This window comes from Dipodomys spectabilis, unplaced genomic scaffold (assembly GCF_019054845.1).
Source record: "Dipodomys spectabilis isolate Male_0828 unplaced genomic scaffold, ASM1905484v1 ptg000266l, whole genome shotgun sequence".
NCBI lineage: Eukaryota > Metazoa > Chordata > Mammalia > Rodentia > Heteromyidae > Dipodomys > Dipodomys spectabilis.
The window spans coordinates 6,837,165-6,857,218 of NW_024870943.1; the positions used below are offsets into that span (position 1 = coordinate 6,837,165).

Genomic DNA, 20,054 nt, shown 5'->3' on the forward strand with positions numbered 1-20,054 from the left:
GCGTGGCGCGTTCCGGAAGGAGCGTCGGAGCCTTGCTGACCCCCGGACCTTGTTCCTCGTCCCCCCCCCACCCCGCCCCCCCGCCACACACACGCCCCATGCAAAGAGAGGCCCCCCCCCAAGGTTCAAAAACTCCTCTTTATTGAGAAGGCTCTGCACAAACAACCTCCTCTCACCCGCAAGGGTGCCAAGGAGTTTCCCTCTCCTCCCCTAAGAACAATCTGTCACAATCCGGGGGCCCCTCCCAAAGGTGGCCACGTGTGTGTGGGGTCGCTGGGGGAGCCATGCCCCCCCCTTAGCCTCCTCCAACCCGATTTCTCATATAAAACGGAGGCCCGAGGGGAGCCCGTGTTCCCGAGGCTGTCGCCAGCGCTGCAGATGTCCGTCCGACGCACTGGGATGAGGAGACCGGAAGACTGACCCGAGGGGGGCCCAGGTCTGACCCCCCCATCCCTCCCGGCACTGCCAGGGCTACGTGGCCTCGGGCCCCGGGGACAGGAGGCCACCCCCGAAGGCTGCCTCGCGGTACTGGTTGGGAAACATATTGCTGCCCACAAGGCTGGCGGTGCCTCCGTCCCCGAGGCCCGGGGCCGGGTACGAGTCCAGGGTCAGGGGCTCGGGATCCGGGGACTCGGCCACCGAGGGCCCGGCACCCGCGCTGCTGGACACGGCGCTGGCCAGGGGCGGCGCTGGGGGCAGCAGGTCCAGCATGGTGAAGAGGGTGGGGGCTGTGGGGTCGTAGGTGAAGTCTTCCATGAGGTCAGGACCCCCGGGGGGCTCCAGGCCTGGCAAGGACACCGAGCTGGGGAAGAAGTCGTTGTCAGGCTGCAGGATGGAGGGAGGGAGGAACAGGCCTGCGGGGAGAAGGGGAGAGAAAGCTAGCTCTGGTTTCTGGAGCAACTTCCAGCCAGGCCCCCTCTGGCCTCAGGCTAAATGCCTCATCAGATCATCTCCTTCCGTTCCAGCTGAGGACTGTCATCCCACCTTTCCTACTAAGTAAGTGGAAGAAGGCAGTGGGGAAAATAACTGCACACAGCTGTCCTAATGTGGAACCAGGAGGGAAACGTGTGTGCACATGCTCTATCATTTGGACCCACAGCTCCACTTCCGGGCTTTGGGTTGTTTTTTTTGTTTTTTTTTTTGAGTGGTTAATTGGAGAAAAAGAGTATCTCAGGGACTTTTCTGCCCGGGCTGGTTCCAAACCCCCATCCTCAGATCTCAGCCTCCTGAGTAGCTAGGATTAAAGCATGAGCCACGATAGAGGGGCGCTGGTGGCTCTCGCCTGTAATCCTAGCTACGCAGGAGGCTGAGATCTGAGGATCGCGGTTCAGTCCGGGCAGGAGAGACTGTGAGACTCCTATCTCCAATAAAACCACCAGAAAACCGTAAGTGGCGCTGTAGCTCAAGTGGTAGAGCGCTCACCTCGAGCTGAAGGACAGCGCCCAGGCCCAGAGTTCAAGCCCCACGACTGACCAAAAAAAAAAAAAAAAAACATGAGCCACGAGTGCCCCGCTAGCATTACATTTATTAAAAAGTGTTTTGGGGGGCTGGGAAGGTGGCTCAGTGGTAGAGTGCTTGCCTTGCATGCATGAGGCCCTGGGTTTGATTCCTCAGCACCACATAAGCAGAAAAAGCAGGAAGTGGCACTGTGGCTTGAGTGGTAGAGCACCCGCCTTGAGCTGAAGAGCTCAGGGACAGCGCCCAGGCCCAGAGTTCAAGCCCCACGACCGACCAAAAAAAAAAAAAGTTCTGGGAGCTGAGAATATGACTTAGTGATAGAGTGATTACCTAGCATGTGTGAAGCCCTGGGTTTAATTCCACAGTACCACATACACAGAAAAAGCCAGAAGTGGCGTTGTGGCTCAAGTGGTGGAGTGCTAGCCTTAAGCAAAAAGAAGCTCAGGGACAGTACCCAGTCCCTGAGTTCAAGCCCCAGGACTAGCAAAAAAAAAAAAAAAGTTTTTGGAGCCAGGTATCAATAGCTCACACCTATGATCCTAGCTACTCAAGAGGTGGGTTCTTGAGGATTGAAGTTTGGAGCCAATCTGGACAGGGAAGCCCATGAGACCCTCATCTCCAATTAACTACCAAAACAAACAAAAAGAAAAAATTGGAAGTAGAGCTGTGGCTCAAGTAGTAAAGCACCAGTCTTGAACAAAAAAGCTCAAGAGACAGTACCTGGGCCCTGAGTTCAAGCACCAAGACTGGCAAAAGAAAAAATTTAAGCCAACTGCAAAAAGAGAGAAAGTAAAAAAGAAAGAAAAGTAAAGGCTGGAAGTGTGGTTCAAGTTGTAGAACAGCAACAACAAAAAAGCATATATCACCCAGTATTCCTGAGCAGTCTCCCATTTATGCACTAGTCAGGTATGACCCTACTTAGTTCCTGAAATCATGTAAGATCAAGATGTCTGGTGGGGATGGTATGGGCACTTACTGCATTAAACTGTAAAAGCCCCAGGACACAGGTATACACTGAGATTTCCCCAAGTTGTCCCTGAGGCTCAGAGTGGTACACCAGGTTGACAAAGGTTACACTACAAGTGGACAGCCCAGCAGACATCACACACATATCTTTCTACTCTGCGGAGCTGGGAGCCGTCCTTAACACATTGTAAAGAGACCAACAAAGCAGGGCTGCCACTTAGTCTCAGCTCATGGCAGGGGATTGGGACCTACCTGAGCTATGGCCAGGCAGGAAGTGGTCCAGGAAGGCTGGCTTCTTCTTCCTCCGTTTACTCTCAATGCCATGGGGGTCTGAGGGAGGCAGAGGAGATGACCCCTTAACTCCCAGAGCTCCCCCTCTGTGGGATGGTATTAAGGGGGGGTTTCCCACATACACTCCCAAGGACTTAAGTGTGGAAAGGGGTCCAGGGGACAGACCAGAACTGCTCAGCTCCCCAAGGACGTCTGGCATTCCCCGTTTCCGCTTTTTGTCCACGCCATAACTGTCTGTTGGAAGATATCAGAAGCATACAAAAAAGTAATTAATCAGCTAGGCACCAGTGGCTCCTGCCTGTCATCCTAGCTACTCAGGAAGCTGAGATCTGAGGATCTCGGTTCAAAGCCAGCCCAAGCAGGAAAATGTAAGACTCTTATCTCCTATAAATCATCAGAAAACCGTAAGTGGTGCTCTGGCTCAAATGGTAGAGCACTAATCTTAAGCAAAAGAGCTCAGGGACAGAGTCCAGGCCCTGAATTCAAGCCATACAGCCAACAAAATAATGATCACTTAACCATTTATCACAGTCAGTAACTGATGGTTAATCATAGAGCCATCTAGAAAGTGGCTGAGCTTTTTCTCTCTCTCTCATTATGGGGCTTGAACTCTGGACCTGGGCACTGTCCCTTGAGCTTTTCAGCTCAAGGAAAGCACTTTTACCACTTGAGCCACAGCACCACTTCCAGTTTTCTAGTGGTTTACTGGAGGTAAGAGTCTCATAGACTTTCCTGCTTGGGCTGGCTTTAAGCCTCGATCCTCAGATCTCAGCCTCCTGAGTACCTAGGATTACAGGCATGAGCCATTGGTGCTCGGCTGCCTTTTTTTTTTTAGTCAAGATTTTGCTATGTAGCCCAAGCTGGCCTTGGAACCAAAGACCCTCTCTCCTTCCATAACTTCAAGAGTGCTGGGATTACAGGTGGGTACCACTATACCCCAACTGCACTTGTACCTACCCAACCGATGCAAATAAACAGATGTTGATAGTCCATATCAGATAAAACCAAATTCCCTTCCAGACACACCTGAGCACAATATTATCTCAGGACACTCGCACTTGCTTTTCAAGCTACTTAAAATACCCTCCTTCAGCCGGGCGCTGGTGGCTCACGCCTGTCATCCTAGCTACTCAGGAGGCTGAGATCTGAGGATCGCAGTTCAAAGCCAGCCCGGGCAGGAAAGACCGTGAGAGACTCCTATCTCCAATAAACCACCACAAAACCGGAAGTGGCGCTGTAGCTCAAGTGGTAGAGCGCTCGCCTTGAGCTGAAGAGCTGAGGGACAGCACTCAGGCCCAGAGTTCAAGCACCATGACCGACAAAAAAAAATACCCTCCTTCAACTCTCACTAGACCTCTTAGTCATTCTCCTTTCTTCAGCTCAGCTGTCCCCTCTACCAAGTAGCCTCCCTGATTTGCACCCAGGATCAAATGACTCGAGCTGAATTTCTTCAGCTGGTCTGGGGCTGGTGGGCTGGTTGTCATGGTTACCGTGGTCCCGAGGCAGGTAGGTGAAGGGCAGAGGCTCGCTGCAGACACCATCTGTGAGCCGCTGCAGGAAGACATTGACTGTGACGGGCTCTGAGATCTCCAGGTCCTCGTAGGGAGGGGTCTTGAACACAATGGCGATCTGCCGGTGCACATCGGCTTGGGAGAAGTCGGCCCGGCCCTCCCAGGAGACTGTGCTGAACACCACAGAAATGTCCTCTGTGGGAGGACAGGGCAGTGGCTGAGGGGGGGTCCTCAGCCAGCCCGAACCCCACTCAGCATCCTCCAAACAGACCCCACTATTCCCGAGGATAAAACCACACTCTTGCCGGGCACTGGCACCTCTCACACCTGTCACCCCAGCGACTCCAGAGGCTGAGATCTGAGGATGGAGGTTCAAAGCCAGCTCGGGCAGGAAAGTCTATGAGACGCTTATGTCCAATGAACCACCAGAAAACCACAAGTAGTGCTGTGGCTCAAAGTAGTAGAGCGCTACCCTTAAGCAAAAAGAGCTCAGGGACAGTACCCAGTCCCTAAGTTCAAGCCCTATGACCAGCAAAAAGCAAAACAAAAAACAAACCTACACTCTTCACACTCTACAACCTAAACAAAAATAAAAACCGAACCAAAAAACAACCCTACATTCTATCATACACTGATCACTCAGTATTTTATATATTTATGTGTTGTTTTTTTTTTTGTCTTGGTACCAGGACTTTAACTGAGATCCTCATACTGGCTCAATTCCAGCTGGGGCTCCACCATTTGAGCCACACCTCCAGCCCAGCTTTTTGCTGTTTAATGGGACATAACAAGAGTCTCATGGATTTTGCTGCCCAGGCTTGTCTTGGAACCACTAGCCCCCAGATTTCAGCCTCCTGAGTAGCTGCAGCTTATTGGCATGAACTACTGGCACCTGGCTGGAGGTTTTTGTTTGTTCAGAGGGAAGTTGTTCTCCCGTTTTGGTTATGAAACCTATGTGAGGACATTTAGACAGATGCAGATGAGCTGAAGACATTTGTCCCACGCCCTTTGTCCCTTCCCTACCCCTTAAAGCCACTGTCTGAATCTTTTTTATTTTTAAGGTTTTTTTTTTTGTTCTTGTTGTTATTTTTGGGTCCGGATGTGGGGCCTGAACTCTGGGCCTGGGCACTGTCCCTCAGCTCTTCAGCTTAGAGTGCTCTATCACTTGAGCCACAGCGCCACATCCAGCTTTTTTTTTTTCTGCTTATGTGGTGTTGAGGAGTTGAACCTTGGGGCTCATGCATGCAAAGCAAGCGCTCTACCACTGAGCCACCTTCCCAGCCCTTTATTTTTTTGTTTGTTTGTTTGTTTTGTTTTTGGGTCCGGTCGTGGGGCTTGAACTCTGGGCCTGGGCGCTGTCCCTCAGCTCTTCAGCTCAAGGCTAGCGCTCTACCACTTGAGCCACAGCGCCACTTCCGGCTTTTTTCTTTTTGCTTATGTGGTGCTGAGGAATTGAACCCAGGGCCTCAGGCATGCAAGGCAAGCGCTCTACCACTGAGCCACCTTCCCAGCCCCCCAGCCCTTTATTTTTAAGGTTTGTGTGTGTGTGCCAGTCCTGGGACTTGAACTCAGGGCCTAGGTGCTGTCCCTGAGCTTTTTCACTCAAGGCTGGTGCTCTACCACTTGAGCCATGGCTCTACTTGTGGCTTTTTTGTGGTTAATTGGAGATAAGCTTCTCATGGACTTAATTGCCCAGGCTGGCTTCAAACCGTGATCCTCAGATCTCAGCCTCCTGAGAAGCTAGGATTTTAAACATGAGCCACTAGTGCCAGGCTTTTATTAATCTTTTTTTTTTCCAGTAATGAGGACAGAATCCAGGGCCCGAGCTGCACCCCAGCCCCTCTTAAACCATCTATGCACTTGTGCCTCTGGCATGAAAGTGTGTAGAACCTGGGGAGGAGGGGGGAAGGTATAAGCCCCACCTCCATCCTTATGCAGGTAACAGGCAGGTGTGTGAACCAATCATCTGTGTCAAGGTGGTGGGTTCTCCTGAGCCCCACCCAGCCTGTGGCACCCCTCACCTTTCTGCACCTTGTCGCACAGCAGGTAGAGCTCCTCCCCACCCGTGCAAGGCCCACTCTCCTTGTTAATCCTACAAATCCGCAGCTCTGACGTGTTTGTGGACTCTGGGAAGGAAAACGAGAATTCAGTCATCAAACCTTGAGGGGCATTCTATGGACATGTGGGAGATGGAGAAAGGCTCAGTCTGGCCCCCATAGTCCTGGTGGAGCCAAGATGACATTCAGCTCTTCCATGCTTCCATTCAGATCAGCTGAGTGTATGTCACGCTCAGGAGAGCTAGTGGGACTAGAAGTCAGAGAAGGCCCAGAGTGAGGGTGTATGGCTAAACTAGTGGACACTTGTTTTTCTCCCCCTCCCCCCCTCCCTTCCTCCCTCCCTTCCTGTTGTGGGGCTTGAACTCAGGCCCTAGGTGCTATCCCTGAGCTCTTTTGCTCAAAGCTAGCACTCTACCACTTGAGCCACAGTGCTACTTCCTGGACATTTGTTTGCCAGTCCTAACTATTCTGTAAACAGTCCCCACTTCTTTTAAGGGACCAACACTCACATCAGTCTTGGGGAGTGGGCAGGGCTGAAACCATGCTCTAGCTCACTGATCATGTGACCCCCCCATCTGACCAATCAGAGCATCACCTCCCTTTAGTCACAGCTGACTGGTCAGAGAGAAGCAAATAACCAATGAGAGACAGCTGTGAGACTTTGGGCAAAAAACAGTGGAGCTGTAGTGGTAAGAGCAGGTGCCTGCAAACAATGAACTCCTAACATAAGGCACCGGTATCACTGAGTTCAAAGCCAGCTCAGGCAGAAAAAGCTGTGAGACTCATCTCCAATTAACTACCAATAAGCCAAAAGTAGATCTCTGCCTCTAGTGGTCAGAGCACCAGCCTTGAGCGAAAAAGCTCGAGAATGGCACCCAGGCCCTGAGTTCAAGCCCCAGTATTAGCACACACACAAAAATAAGAGAAATGACTTCCTGTTTGTAAGTGGAAGGCCCAGGACAGTCCTAGTGAACCCCGCCTCCCCCCAACACACACACTCACTCTTGTCATAGACAGGCTCAGAGAGCACAGGGTCCAGGCGGCGCATCTGTCCTTGCTGGTCCCGGTATGACGCCTGAAAACAGATCCTCACCACATTCATGTCCACTTCCTGATGGTTCTTCAGGGAGCCCGCTGTTGGGAGACATGATGGCTGAGGAAAGGGGGTGGGAAGGGAAGGGGACAGTGGGCCAATAGGAGATGCGGTAGGTGAACAAAGAGCGGGGCAAAGTGCTCACCGTTGTAGGGGTCGATGCCCAGCTGAATCTTGCGCTCAATGGCAGCTTCGATCTCCTTCTTCCTGACACACTGGATGCCCAGGTTGTTAAAGCTGAGTGGGGACAGAGACAGCTGCTTGTGAGGGCCAGCAGGATGGCTCAGACACCCCAGGCTCCCAGATCCCAGCAAAGGGCCTGGGGTTGAAACATCTGAGAGTGCTTACCAAGATTTTCTTTTTTTCTTGGTCATGGGGCTTGAACTCACTGCCTGAGCACTGTCCCTAAACTCCACTCAAGGCTAGCGCTCTACCACTTTGAGCCACACAGCGCCACTAGTGGTTATCTGGAGATAAGAGTCTCACAGACTTTCTTCCCTGAGCTGGCTTCCAACTGTGATCCTCTTAGCTCAGCAACCTGAATAGCTAGGGTTATAGGTGTGAGCCACCAGTACCTGGTGTCACCAGGAATCTGGAGGAGACCTGGCAAACCCACCATACGTTTGCCATATAAAAAGAGTAAGCAGGGGCTGGGAAGGTGGCTCAGTGGTAGAGCGCTTGCCTTGCATGCTCGAGGCCCTGGGTTCGATTCCTTAGCACCACATAAGCAAAAAGAAAAAAGCCAGAAGTGGCGCTGTGGCTCAAGTGGTAGAGCACTAGCCTTGAGCTGAAGAGCTGAGGGACAGCACCCAGGCCCAGAGTTCAGGCCCCACGACCGGACCCAAAAAAAAAAAAAAGAGTAAACAGTGTTGCTAATAATCAGAAAACTGCAAATGAGGCCTGAAACCCCAGCACTTTGGGAAGCTGAGGCAGGAAGATAGAGAGTTCTAGGCCAGAGTAAGCTAGTTATTTGGGGGATACCATTTTAGAAAAACGGGCTTTTTTTGGGGGAGAGGGTCTTGGGGCTTGAACTCCGGGCCTGGGCACTGTCCCTGAGCTGCTTTTGCTCAAGGCTAGCACGCTACCACTTGAGTCACAGCACCACTTCTGGCTTTTTCTGTTTATGTGCTTCTGAGGAATCTAATCTAGGGCTTTATGCATGCTAGGCGAGCCTTCTACCACTAAGCCACAGTCCCAGCCCCTCTCTCTCTTTCTTTGTGTGTGCCTGTCCTGGGGCTTGAACTCTGGAGTTGTCTCTGAGCTTTTGTGCTAACAACTAGCACTCTACCACTCTGAGCCATAATGCCATTTCTGGCTTTTTGGTAGTTCATTGGAGATAAGAGTCTCACAGACTTTCCTGCCTGGGCTGGTTTTAAACCATGATCCTTACATCTTAGCTTCCTGGGAAGTGAAGATTACAGGTGTGAGCCACAGGCACGTGGCTTGAACCTTTCATTTTTTTACTTATGAAAAGTATATAAAGTGCAAAGTGAGCATAAGATCAGGTCTTGTAGTTAAGTCTCGTCTAGAACCCAGGCACCAGTGGCTCATGCCTGTCATCCTAGCCATTTAAGAGACTGAGGTCTGAGGATCCTGGTTCAAAGCTAGCCTAGACAAGAAAGTTCATGAGACTCTTATCTCCAATAAACTACCAAAAAATCCTGGAGTGGTGCTGTGGCTCAAGTGGTAGAGTGCTAGCCTTGAGAAAAAGACGCTCAGAGACAGCGCCCAGGCCCTGAGTTCAAGCCCCAGGACTAACAAAGAAGAAAAAAAAAAGTCTGATCTGGAGTCAAAGCCCAGCTCTGCTGTGAACCATCTGTGCCTTACCTCCCTCCATGCCTCAGTCTCCCCACAGAGAATGTGGGACATGGGGCCCTCTGCCACCTAGACCTCAGTTTCCCCACCCACAAGATGGATGCTGGAGGGAGGGTTTGGCCAAGTTGCCCCTGTCTTGCATTTCCCTGGGTTTATCTTTACCTTCAGAGTTTCTATGACCAGAGGTGAGGGGTCAGAGCCTAGAGGGGTGGGGGGTCAGAGGTTCAGGGGGTCAAATACCTGTGTCGAGGACTGACGTGAGGCCTTAGCCGCACCCTACACACACCGTCCGTACAGTCTTTCCCCACAAGGCTGTGTGGGTGAACCCGGTGCGGCCAGTCTTTCCATACCAGGCATGCGGTCACCTCCACTTCCCGCAGCCCGCCATAGTCCCGGAGCTGTGCAAAGATAAATAAGCTTTTTTTTGGTCAGGTGGCCTATACCAGACCCCCTAACTCCATCGAACTCTCAGGGACTCCCTTGTAGCATCCTGACCTTCTCCATCAAGATGATGGAAAGCTATCTGTTTGAGTCCCCTCTACTGGCCAGGTGTGGTAGTACAAGACTATAATCCCAGCACTCAGGTGACTCAGGCAGGAGAATGGACAGTTCAAGGCCAGCCTGTGCTACACAGTGAGATCTTGTCTCAAAAAACAATCCTGAGACAGAAGAGTTACAACCAAATATAACAAATGGCTGTGGAAGTGGAAGTGTGTGGCTCAAGTGGTACAGTGCTAGCCTTGAGTAGGAAAAAAAAAAAAGTCAAACTGGGCGCTGGTGGCTCATGCCTGTAATCCTAGCTGCTCAGGAGGCTGAGATCTGAGGATCCAGGTCCAAAGCCAGCCTGGGCAGGAAAGTCTGTAACTCTTATCTCCAATAAACCACTCAGTAGAGCCCTAGCTTTGAGCTGAAGAGCTGAGGGACAGCGCCCAGGCCCAGAGTTCAGGCCCCAAGACTGGACCCAAAATTAAATAAGTAAATAAATAAATAATAGAAAATAAACCACTCAGAAAACTGGAAGTAGTGCTGTGGCTCAAGTGGTAGAGCGCACTAGCCTTGAGCTGAAGAGCTGAGGGACAGTGCCCAGGCCCAGAGTTCACCATGACCAAAAAAAAAAAAAAAAGTCAAGTGACAGTAAAAAGCTGTGAGTTCAAGCCCCAATATTGGCACATACCATATGACCCTTTATCAGCTCTTGAATTGGAGGGGAAGAAAAAAATAAAAGAACATAAATCAAAATTGTGAGAGCTTGGAAGTGGCGCTGTAGCTCAAGTGGTAGAGCGCTCGCCTTGAGCTGAAGAGCTGAGGGACAGCACCCAGGCCCAGAGTTCAAGCCCCACGACCGACAAAAAAAAAAAAAATTGTGAGAGCTTGTGAACTCAGGACAAAGCCCTAGGTTCTATCCTCAGCACTGCCTAAATAAATAAGTTGGGAGAATTTGGAGTCTACAATTTAAAATTATTCGACACTATATGATTTCAGATTTCCAGATGGACAGCTCAAGGGTTCAAGGCCAGCTTGGGCAGTGTGGAACTAGAGGTAATTCATCTGAGTCTCTGTGGTACAGTGCTTCCCTCTAGGGGCTGGAGAGGGTACCGAGGATGGTGTTGGATGATAAGGTTCCTGGGGGACAGGTTGTAGCTAGGACCCCAGCTGCCATTTCCTAATATTAGGGGCAGTCCCAGATGACTAGTTGGTGTCATCCAAAACTTCTAAATGCGTTGTTAAAAATGATCAGGTTGCTGGGCTCTGGTGGCTCACGCCTGTAATCCTAGCTATTCAGGAGGCTGAGATCTGAGGATCATGGTTCAAAGCCAGAAAACCAGAAGTGGAGCTGTGACTCAAAGAGATAGAGTGCTAGCCTTGAGCAGAAAAGTTCAGGGAAAGCGCCCACGCCCTGAATTCAAGCCTGAATTCAAGATCAGGGAAGCCAGGTGCTGGTGGTTCATGCCTGTAATCCTAACTACTCAGGAGGCTCAGAATTATGGTTCAAAACCAGCCCGGAAAGAAAAAGTTAAAAAGCCAGAAATGGTAAGGGAAAAGCCAAGCGAAAGCCGGGCTCTGAGTTAAAGCCCTAATACTAGTATATGTGTATACATGCTCGAATGAGCACACACACATGCATGCACACAAAATAGAAAACCTTTAACAGGAAGTGGTGCTATGGCTCAACTGGTACAGTGCTCTCTGTGAGCTAAAGAGCTTATAGACAGCGACAGCACCCAGACCCAGAGTTCAAGCCCCATGACCAACAAAACAAAAAACAAAAAATCCTTTAACATAGGAGCTGGGATTATAACTCAGTGCTAGACCACTTCCTACCATATGCTAGGCCTTTTCCAGCTGCAGAAGAACAATATAGTACTTGTGTAGAAGTCTACAATTTGATTTCCAGGGAAGTTTTTATTCTGTTAGTCCTGGGGTTTGAACTCAGGGACTCATGTTTGCTAAACTGATGTTCTTACCACTTGAGCTAGCCCTGCGGGTACTTATTAGTGGAAGTAGTTACTATTTTTTTCTTTCTCAGTCAGGGTCTCACTATGTAGTCCAGGTTGGCTTAAAACTCTTCTTCCATCTCTGTCTCCTAAGAGCAGGGATTACAGGCATGTTCACACCTTCCCATCAATACCTCGGGCACACCTTCACTTCTGAATTTTGGGCCTGCATGTGTCTGGGCACACATTCCCGGGATCTGCTGTTTCTGGACAGTGCTGTGCCACACACATGTAGTTTATTTCACCAGCTTTCCAGTGTTTAACCCGGAAGCATCTCCCTCACTGTTGCCCAGGCTAACAGGGATGCAGTAGACAGCCTCAGCCCTCCATCTTTACCCACTCCATTGAAATTCTTACACAGCCCAGGCTGACCTTGAACTTCCTTTGTATCTCAGGCCGGCCTTGAACTTGCTAAGTAGCCCAGGTTGGCCTTGAACTCTAGTCCTCCTGCTTCATCTTCCTCCTATATGCTAAGATACACAGGTGCCCCACCATGCCCAGCTCTTTACTACTTTTGGGGTTTGGAAATAGGTGGTACTCTATGTCCTGGCTCAAGGACAGCAAGAATGATAAAGCCCAGCTCTACAATGTCCTAGCTCCAAACGCTGCTCACAGCAGCAACACCCACCACCGACAAGGCCCGCCCACTGCCACGCCCACATGCTGCCCATCACCCGGGAGTCCCTGTCCTCCGCATCTAAGGTTCCCCCGACCCGCCCATCAGCCATAGTCCCGCCCTCCGCCCCGCCCACTCCACTAAGGTCCTTCCCGATCCACCACCCTACCTTCTAAGCCCGCCCACACTCCCCCTCTTCAAGCTCCGCCCACCACCCCGCCCACCTCCCCGTATCTAAGGTCCCCTCGCCCGCCCATCATCGATGCCCCGCCTCCAGCCCGCCCCCCCCCGCGCACAGTCCCGCCCCCCCGCCAACCCCGCCCACCTCGATGGCGGGCAGCGTCTTGCTGGCCTCGGTGCTGCTCTCGCCCAGGATGCTGCCGGCCGAGCGGCCCTCGCACTCGTAGCGGAAGCGCATCCCGCGCTGCTTCGGCTGCTCGGTGATGACCAGGTGCGGCCGCGGGCCGGGCCCGGGCGGGCCCAGGCGGCTGAGGGCGCAGCCCCACGGCGGCGGCGTGGCCGGGCTGGGCGGCGGGGCGGGGCCCAGGGTCACGGTGCTCAGCGCCGCCGCCCCGCGGGGCACCAGCTGCGCCCCGTCCAGGCCGAAGCCGTTCTCCTTGATGTACTCGTCGATGATCTCTGCGGGAGAAGCCGACGCGGGCGGCGGGGATGCGGGCTGAAACCCCAGGCGGGGGTCACACCGGCTCCCAGCCCCGCCGGCCAGAGGTGTTTCCTGCGGACGGGGCCGCAGCTCCCCCCTCCGCTCAGCTTGGAAGCCGGGGGTCGTCGGCTTCCTTTCCTCCTCCACCCGCCCCCCTTTTTCACTGCCCTCCCCTCCCTAGTGCTCCTGAATCCACCAGCCCCCCCCCCTCCACCTGCAGGCAGGAAGGGCCCTGATCCTAAGGCTGTAAGGGTGGAGGCCCAGCGCCTCAGCTGGAAAGCTCTGCTTGGCCCTAGACCCCTGCATGGTACATGCGGACCCCCTGCCACCATCTGGAAGGGTTTGGCTGCATTGCTTCGTGACCCTGCCCTTGCTCAATTCAGGGCTAGGAAATCATCATTTCTGGTTTTGTGTTGTTTTTTGGTTGTTGCTGCTGCTTTTGCAGTACCGAGATTTGAACTCAAGAGCCTCTTGCTGGCTAGGCAAGTGTTTATGAACTTGAGACACCCCATCTCCCCCGAAGCTCTTTTGCTTTTAGTTGGTTTGTCAGATAGAGCTTGGCATTTGGTTTTTGTTTTTCTCTTTCTTCTTTCAATAGCCCACCTCTCCCTCCTTCTTATCTGGGATTCCAGGACTGGACACATCACATCCGGCTTGTTTTTGTAAGATGTCACTAACTTTGGTCTGGGCTGGCCTTGAACCTTGATTCTCCTCTGCCTCTCCAATCCCCAGTAGCTCCCATCAAATCACAGGCATGCGCCACCCGACGCTTAGCCGACTTTGGTTTTCAGGCATTTCTTTTGCCCAGGTGGTCTTGAGCACAAGATCCTCCTGTGTCAGCCTCTCAAGTGCTGAGATTATAGGCGTGCACTACCACAGCTGACCTCTTCAGTTTCTTTTTTCTTTTCCTTCTCAAGCTCTAACATAACTGTATCCTGTTCATTCATTTCTCGGCCTTTCAGTGTTTGCAGTCCTGGGGCTTCTTAGAGACCCCTGCTCTGGGAAGGCTGGTTTCCCAGTGTTTAGAAAACCGTGCCTGGCACTCGGGAGGGCGTAATGAGTCTGCCAAGTGGCTGAATGACCCATCATCACAGTGACCTTCACTGAAGGGGCAAGTCCTAGACTCCCCTCTATCAGCGCCCCCTAAGCGTCCCATCCACCTGCCTCTAGATACTCACCCAATTCATCTGTGGAAGGAGAGAGAGACGGAGAAAGAGAGACAGAGAGGGGAAAGAGAGAGATGAGTTCAGAGTGGCCATCACCAGTCATCTTCCAAGGAAGTTCCCCACCCAATCTTTCCCATAACCCTTCCCCCTTCCTCCATCCTGGGAAACCTTGAGGGCAACTCCCTGGGATGCCATCCAGTCCCCATTTCTCCTTCAGGGCCAACCTCTCTTACGTCCAGAAGGCTGCCTGCACTGCACCCCAGTTATTCTCACATCCTGGATCCACACTTGTTTCCAGGAAGGCAGAGTGTCACAGCAATATCAGAGGGGGCCAGAAATCAAAACCAACCTCCCATCATTCCACAGTCAAGACCACGAGCCCAGAGGGAGCCAGCAGGTCCTGGAGTCACACAGCCTGGCCTGCGGCCTGAGCCTATGCCCCACCCAGGGCTTTGAAGGCCACTGGCCGGGGGCTGATCTGGGAAGGACCTGCCCTCGGAACCTGGCCGGCTCTGTCCTCCACCTGCTTCGGGGAGTGGCTTCAAACAGCCAGAACTTTGCCCCCTGCAAGGCAGCTTTCCTTACACCCCTTATCTTATGGATCTGGGGAAATGAGCAGGTGGCAAGGTTCCCACCTGGCAGAGGAGATACTGAGGCTGGGGGAGAATGCCTGGAGGGTGCTGGCAGGGACATCAAGTCACTTCAGCTTGGAAAAAACATTTTTTAAATAAAATTAAGACAGAAACTATTCATCAGGGCTATGTTGTCCAGGCTGGCCTGAATCCTTTTACTTTAGACTCCTGAATGAAGAGACTACATACAGGTGTGCTCACTACCACACCTGGCTGGAATACTGTCCTTGAAGATCTGTACTATACACACCAAGGGACTCAAAGACATAGATTTTTTTTTGGGGGGGGGGGGCGACGGGGAGAGTGCTCAAGAGGCTGCCAGATTACAGAGGAAGCTTAAGTCGTGGGCAGCAGTAGCTGTAGCTCAGAATGGACACCTTGGTTACAATCTTGTCTTTGCTGACTTGCTAGTTGTTCGGCTTCAGCCATTACCTATCTTAATTTTTTTTTTTTTTAATTGAGAAGTGGGGTGGCAGACAGTACTGGAGAGTGAACTCAAGGCCTTGTGCTTGCTAGGCCCGTGACCTACCACTTGAGGCACACCATAATCTATTCATTTTTAGTTTCAGATAGGATCCTAGCTGGTTTGGGACTGTAATTCTTACCTCTGTTCCTGAGTAGCTGGGATTACAGGCATGGACTAGTATGCCTGACCCACATTACTTTTTTTTTTTTTTTCATCTTATGCCAGTACTAGGACTTGACCTCAAGCCCTACAAATTCTGCTGGAATTTGTTCACTCACAGCTAGTGCTCTATCACTTGAGCCACATCTCTAGTCCAGCATTTTGCTGGCTAATTGGAGATAACAGTCCTATGGATTTGCCTGCCCAGATTGGCTTTGAATCTCAATTCTCAGGTCCAGCTTCCAGAGTAGCTAAGCATAGGCATGTAGATCTTGGGAACTTCTTCAAAATGCAAATTCTCAGGGCCAGTCACAAACCTACAGGGTCAGAAACTCTAGATAGAGTGCCTACTAATCTCTCTTAATGAGCCTTCTGGTGATTCCAACACATATGGTTTAATTAATGAATCTGATGCAAATGTTATAGTCACTGTAATAATTATTACCATCACCATTTTTTTTGGTACTACTTGGGTTTGAAAGAGCCTTTATACTTACTAGACAAGTGTTTATACTACTTGAGCCACACCCCCAGTTAGTCCTCTAGTTTTTAGTTTGTTTTTCAGGTAGGGCTCCCAAAGCTTTGAACAGTGATCTTCCTATTTCTGCCTCCCATGTTTGTCTATATTGACTTATTGAAAATCCCCCACCAGCAAAAGGAAGGAACTGATATCAAGTCCATTGTAAAGACAGGCCAACTGAGGTATGGGAAAGCAACCTGCAGACATTCTTGGATGAGGAATATAAACTCCTGCTTCAACACCCAAGGTGGTGGTTGTCAGTCTGCTATAATCTGAGGTGAATTTCTTAATTATCCTCTGAAGAGTATAAGTAGTTGAGGTTCCTAACCTCCAGAAAGTAGGGATAACCAAGCTAGTTCAACAGGGCATAGAGGGTCACAGCCCATCAAAGGAAAGGTGAACGTGGATGAATCCCCCAGAGATGTGCCCAACCCATCTCCACAGAGGCTCCCCCAACTCCATCTCCCACAAACAGGTGGACAGGGACTGCTCACCTGTGGTCCTGGAAATGCCCAGGGAGAGCGTGGAGGGGTCACCACTGGACCCTGCAAGAAGGAGGCAGGTCTCACAGAAAGGCCATCAGAAGACCAGACAATCTCCCAAGCCCCACTTCCTTTCTTCCCTTGGCCCCTCCCCTTAGGGTCAGGTTCTTCCCCTGACCAGACATTTCAGACTTCATTGTTTCGCCCTTTCGTCCCATCCTTCCTCACTGCAGATCTGCTCTGTCCCTCTTTAAGGCATGGGCCTGAGGGACTCCTTCACAAACTGTCCTGGCAGACCGGATCCTTCTCAGCATCAGGCCTGGCTCTCCTTTTTTCCACACCCGCTATGCCCGCTAGCCACGCCCCTCGCTCCTCAGGGCCAGGCCCCGCCTCTTCTCAGGGCAGGCCCCGCCCCGTCCCCCCACTCTCCGAGCCTGGCCCCGCCCCACCCCCCTCGGAGCAGCACACGCCCCACCCCCGGTCTCCAGGCCCCGCCCACCTGGGAATCAGGCCCCGCCCCCTCCGCTGCCTCTGGGGCAGGCCCCGCCCCCTCCCCACTCTCCCGCGGGACGCCTCGGCGGTACCTCGTCCGGACCCTTCGCCCGTACCGTCCGCCGGCTTCCTCCTAGCACGGTGTCCCCGCGCCAGATCCCTTGGGCGCCTTTAGAAACCCCCGCCTTGCTCCTGGAGACCCCCGGAGCTCCCACATCTCCGGCCCCGCCCCAGACTTCTCCCGGGAACCTCAGCTCCGCTTACCCAAGGCCCCCAGCTCGGGCGCAGGGGGCGGTCTGACGACGCGGCGACTCGGCATGGCCCGACCGGTGGGGACGGACAGCTCGGAGACCGGCCCAAACCAAAGCTCGCACGCGGCTGGCCGGGCAGCACAGCCCGCGGAGGAATGGCGGGTCGCGCGAGCCGTGCAGGGACTGGGAACCGCGGGCCGGGCTGGACGCAGGGCGCCCCGGGCTGCGGGGGGCGCCGGGCCGGGCCGGGCGGGCGACGGGCGGGGGCGGGGCGGCGGAATTCCCCGGCGCCGCCAGCCTGCGCGCTCATTGGCTCACACCCCGCCGTGACATCACGGCAGAGAAACGGGAAAACCCCCGCGCGTCACGTGACGGAGGGGGCGGGGCCGGCCGGGAAGGGAAGGTTGGGACCTGGTGGAGGGGCCGGGCGCCCGCTGCTCATTGCGCTGGGCTGCTCATTGCGCTGGCCGAGACCATTGAAACCCAGGGCCACTGACGCCCCGTCCATGGAGTAAGTCGCTAGCCACGCCCCTGCCACCTAGCTGCATTCCTGGGGTCTTTTTAAAATTCATTGTCTAAATAGGTAAACACGTGCCGGGTGCCTGTCATCCTAGCTCCTCAGGAGGCTGAGATCTGAGGATCACGGTTCAAAGCCAGCCTGAGCAGGAATGTCAGTGAGACCCCTGTGAGACCCTTTTCTCTAATGAACCACCAGAAAGCCTGAAGTGGTGCTGTAGCTCAAGTGGTAGAGCGCTCGCCTTGAGCTGAAGAACGCAGGGACAGCACCCAGGCCCAGAGTTCAAGCCCCACGACCAACAAATAAAATAGGTGAACAGCAATCATCTTACACTTAGTGTAGAAGCTGGGGACCTACTAGGGAACTCAAGGACAAAAGCTTTTGCCATCAAGCAGAAATCCAAGTGAAAGACTGGGGAAAATATTTCACAAATACGTGCCGGCTGATGGGCAAAGCAGGCAATGTGCCCCAAGTTTGCAATGCAGGTTGTATGGGGAAGGCTGGGGAAGGTCTGAAAGAAGTAACATTTGAAGAAGAGACCTGAAGGCAGGGGTCACACTCAGGCACAGGTACAAGGAATGCAAAAGCCCTGAGGTAGAAAATAAAACTCTGGCCAGGCACCGGTGGTTCACGCCGGTAATCCTAGCTACTCAGGAGGCTGAGATCTGAGGATCGCATTCAAGGCCAGTGGGGCAGGGAAAGATCGTGAAACTCTTATCTCCAATAAACCACTCAGAAAACCGGAAGTGGTGCTGTGGCTCAAGTGGTAGAGTACTGGCCTTGAGCTGAAGAGCTGAGCGACAGCGCCTAGGCCGAGTTCAAGCCCCAAGAATGACTAAAAAGAAAAAGGAAAAGAAAACTGTGTATCACATGCATCTCATGATTGCTTGTTTCTAGAGTTTTAAGTTTATGTAGCCCAGGTTGGCCTGGAACTCAAGATCCCCGACTCAGCCTTTTGAGACCTGGGTTACCGCATACACTGCCACACCCAGTTCAAGCATCACACGTTGGAGGACAGACAGCAAGCTGGGGTAGACTGACAAAGAGGCAGAGATAAAGCCAGAGTTCCAAGCCAGGCACTGGTGGCCTGTAATCCTAGCTACTCTGAGGCTGAGATCTAAGGACAACAGTTCAAAGCCAGCCCAGGCCAGAAAGTTCATGAAACTCTCTTCTTTAGTAAACCACCAGAAATCAAGTGACTCAAGTGGTAGAGCGCTTGCCTTGAGCTGCAGAGCTCACAAACAGCGCCCAGGCTGAGTTCAAGCCCCACAACCGACAAAAACAAATAAATAAAAGCCAGAGTTCCAGGCCTGTAGGGTGAGGGGGACATTGAGTCACATGAAGTTCAACATACTGAACCACATGTAGTGCTTCCCCCTACCTAGACAGTCTTTGTTGACTGCATGTCAGTCAGTCTGCAGGTGCACAAGTGCAGGCTATCTACAGAGGGCCACACCACTGATGTCAGCCGTTGTAAGCACTTTGTAAACATGCTTTACAGGTACTGGGGACAAGGTAGCCAACAAGACAGGCCTAGGACCGTTAGTGGCAGTGAGAACCCAGAATGGGCAGCATTGTCATGAGCAAGTGCACAGAGGACTAAGGGGGTCAGGGAGGGCATGGGGCATGGGGGAGGGACCTCAGGTGGGAGGAGCTGAGCATGTGCACTCAGCATGGTCCAGAAAGGAACAGCATGGCTAGCACAGAGGTGAGACAGCAAGTTGTAGGAGTTAAAGAAGCCTCCACGCACGGCACTGGTGGCTCACTGGCTCACGCCTGTCATCCTAGCTACTCAGGTGGATGAGATCTGAGGATGGAGTGGTTCAAAGCCAGCCTGGGGCAGAAAAGTCCGAGACTCTTATCTCCAATAAACCACCAGAAAACAGGGTCTCTTCCCTCGGGGTGGCCCAAGTGGTAGAGCACTCACCTTGAGCTGAAGAGCTGAGGGACAGCGCCCAGGCCCAGAGTTCAAGCCCCACAAACAACAACAACAAAAAGAAGCCTTGCCGGGCGCTGGTGGCTCACGTCTGTAATCCTAGCTACTCAGGAGGCTGAGATCTGAGGACCGTGGTTCAAAGCCAGACTGTGCAGGAAAGGCCACAAAACTCTTATCTCCAATAAACCATCAAAAAACCAGAATTGGCGCTGTAGCTCAAGTGGTAGAGCGCTCGCCTTGGGCTGAAGAGCTGAGGAACAGTGCTCAGGCCCAGAGTTCAAGCCCCATGACCGACCAAAACAAAAACAAAAACAAAAAAAGAAGCTTCTAGCTTCCCATCCCTTAGGAGCTTGGGCACTTCTGAGGTACCCCAAGTTTAGGAGGGCTAAGCTTATGCTTTATAGATAGGGAGAGCCATGGACAAAGTTGGGCTGGGCTCCCCAGAAGGGAGGAGACTGCCCTGATGGAAG

At 52.5% G+C, this 20,054-nt stretch overlaps 1 protein-coding gene across 2 annotated transcripts; it reads right to left on the reverse strand.

Annotated features, from left to right (window-relative positions):
• Window positions 1–119: 119 nt before the first annotated feature.
• Window positions 120–17,362, reverse strand: Relb (RELB proto-oncogene, NF-kB subunit). 2 transcript variants are annotated; one of them, XM_042700575.1, is made up of 13 exons: window positions 17,145–17,362; window positions 16,401–16,451; window positions 14,142–14,150; window positions 12,628–12,941; window positions 9,432–9,589; window positions 7,522–7,613; window positions 7,286–7,417; window positions 6,248–6,352; window positions 4,206–4,421; window positions 2,881–2,949; window positions 2,677–2,754; window positions 425–854; window positions 120–394 (listed from the first exon to the last, which is right to left on the reverse strand). In XM_042700575.1, the coding sequence occupies exons 1-12, from the start codon at window positions 17,197–17,199 to the stop codon at window positions 472–474; spliced, it is 1,662 nt and encodes a 553-aa protein (XP_042556509.1). In that variant the 5' UTR covers window positions 17,200–17,362; the 3' UTR covers window positions 120–394; window positions 425–471. The 2 variants fall into 2 exon arrangements, with proteins under 2 accessions (XP_042556509.1, XP_042556508.1); XM_042700574.1 differs by having other exon boundaries at window positions 120–854.
• Window positions 17,363–20,054: the final 2,692 nt, after the last annotated feature.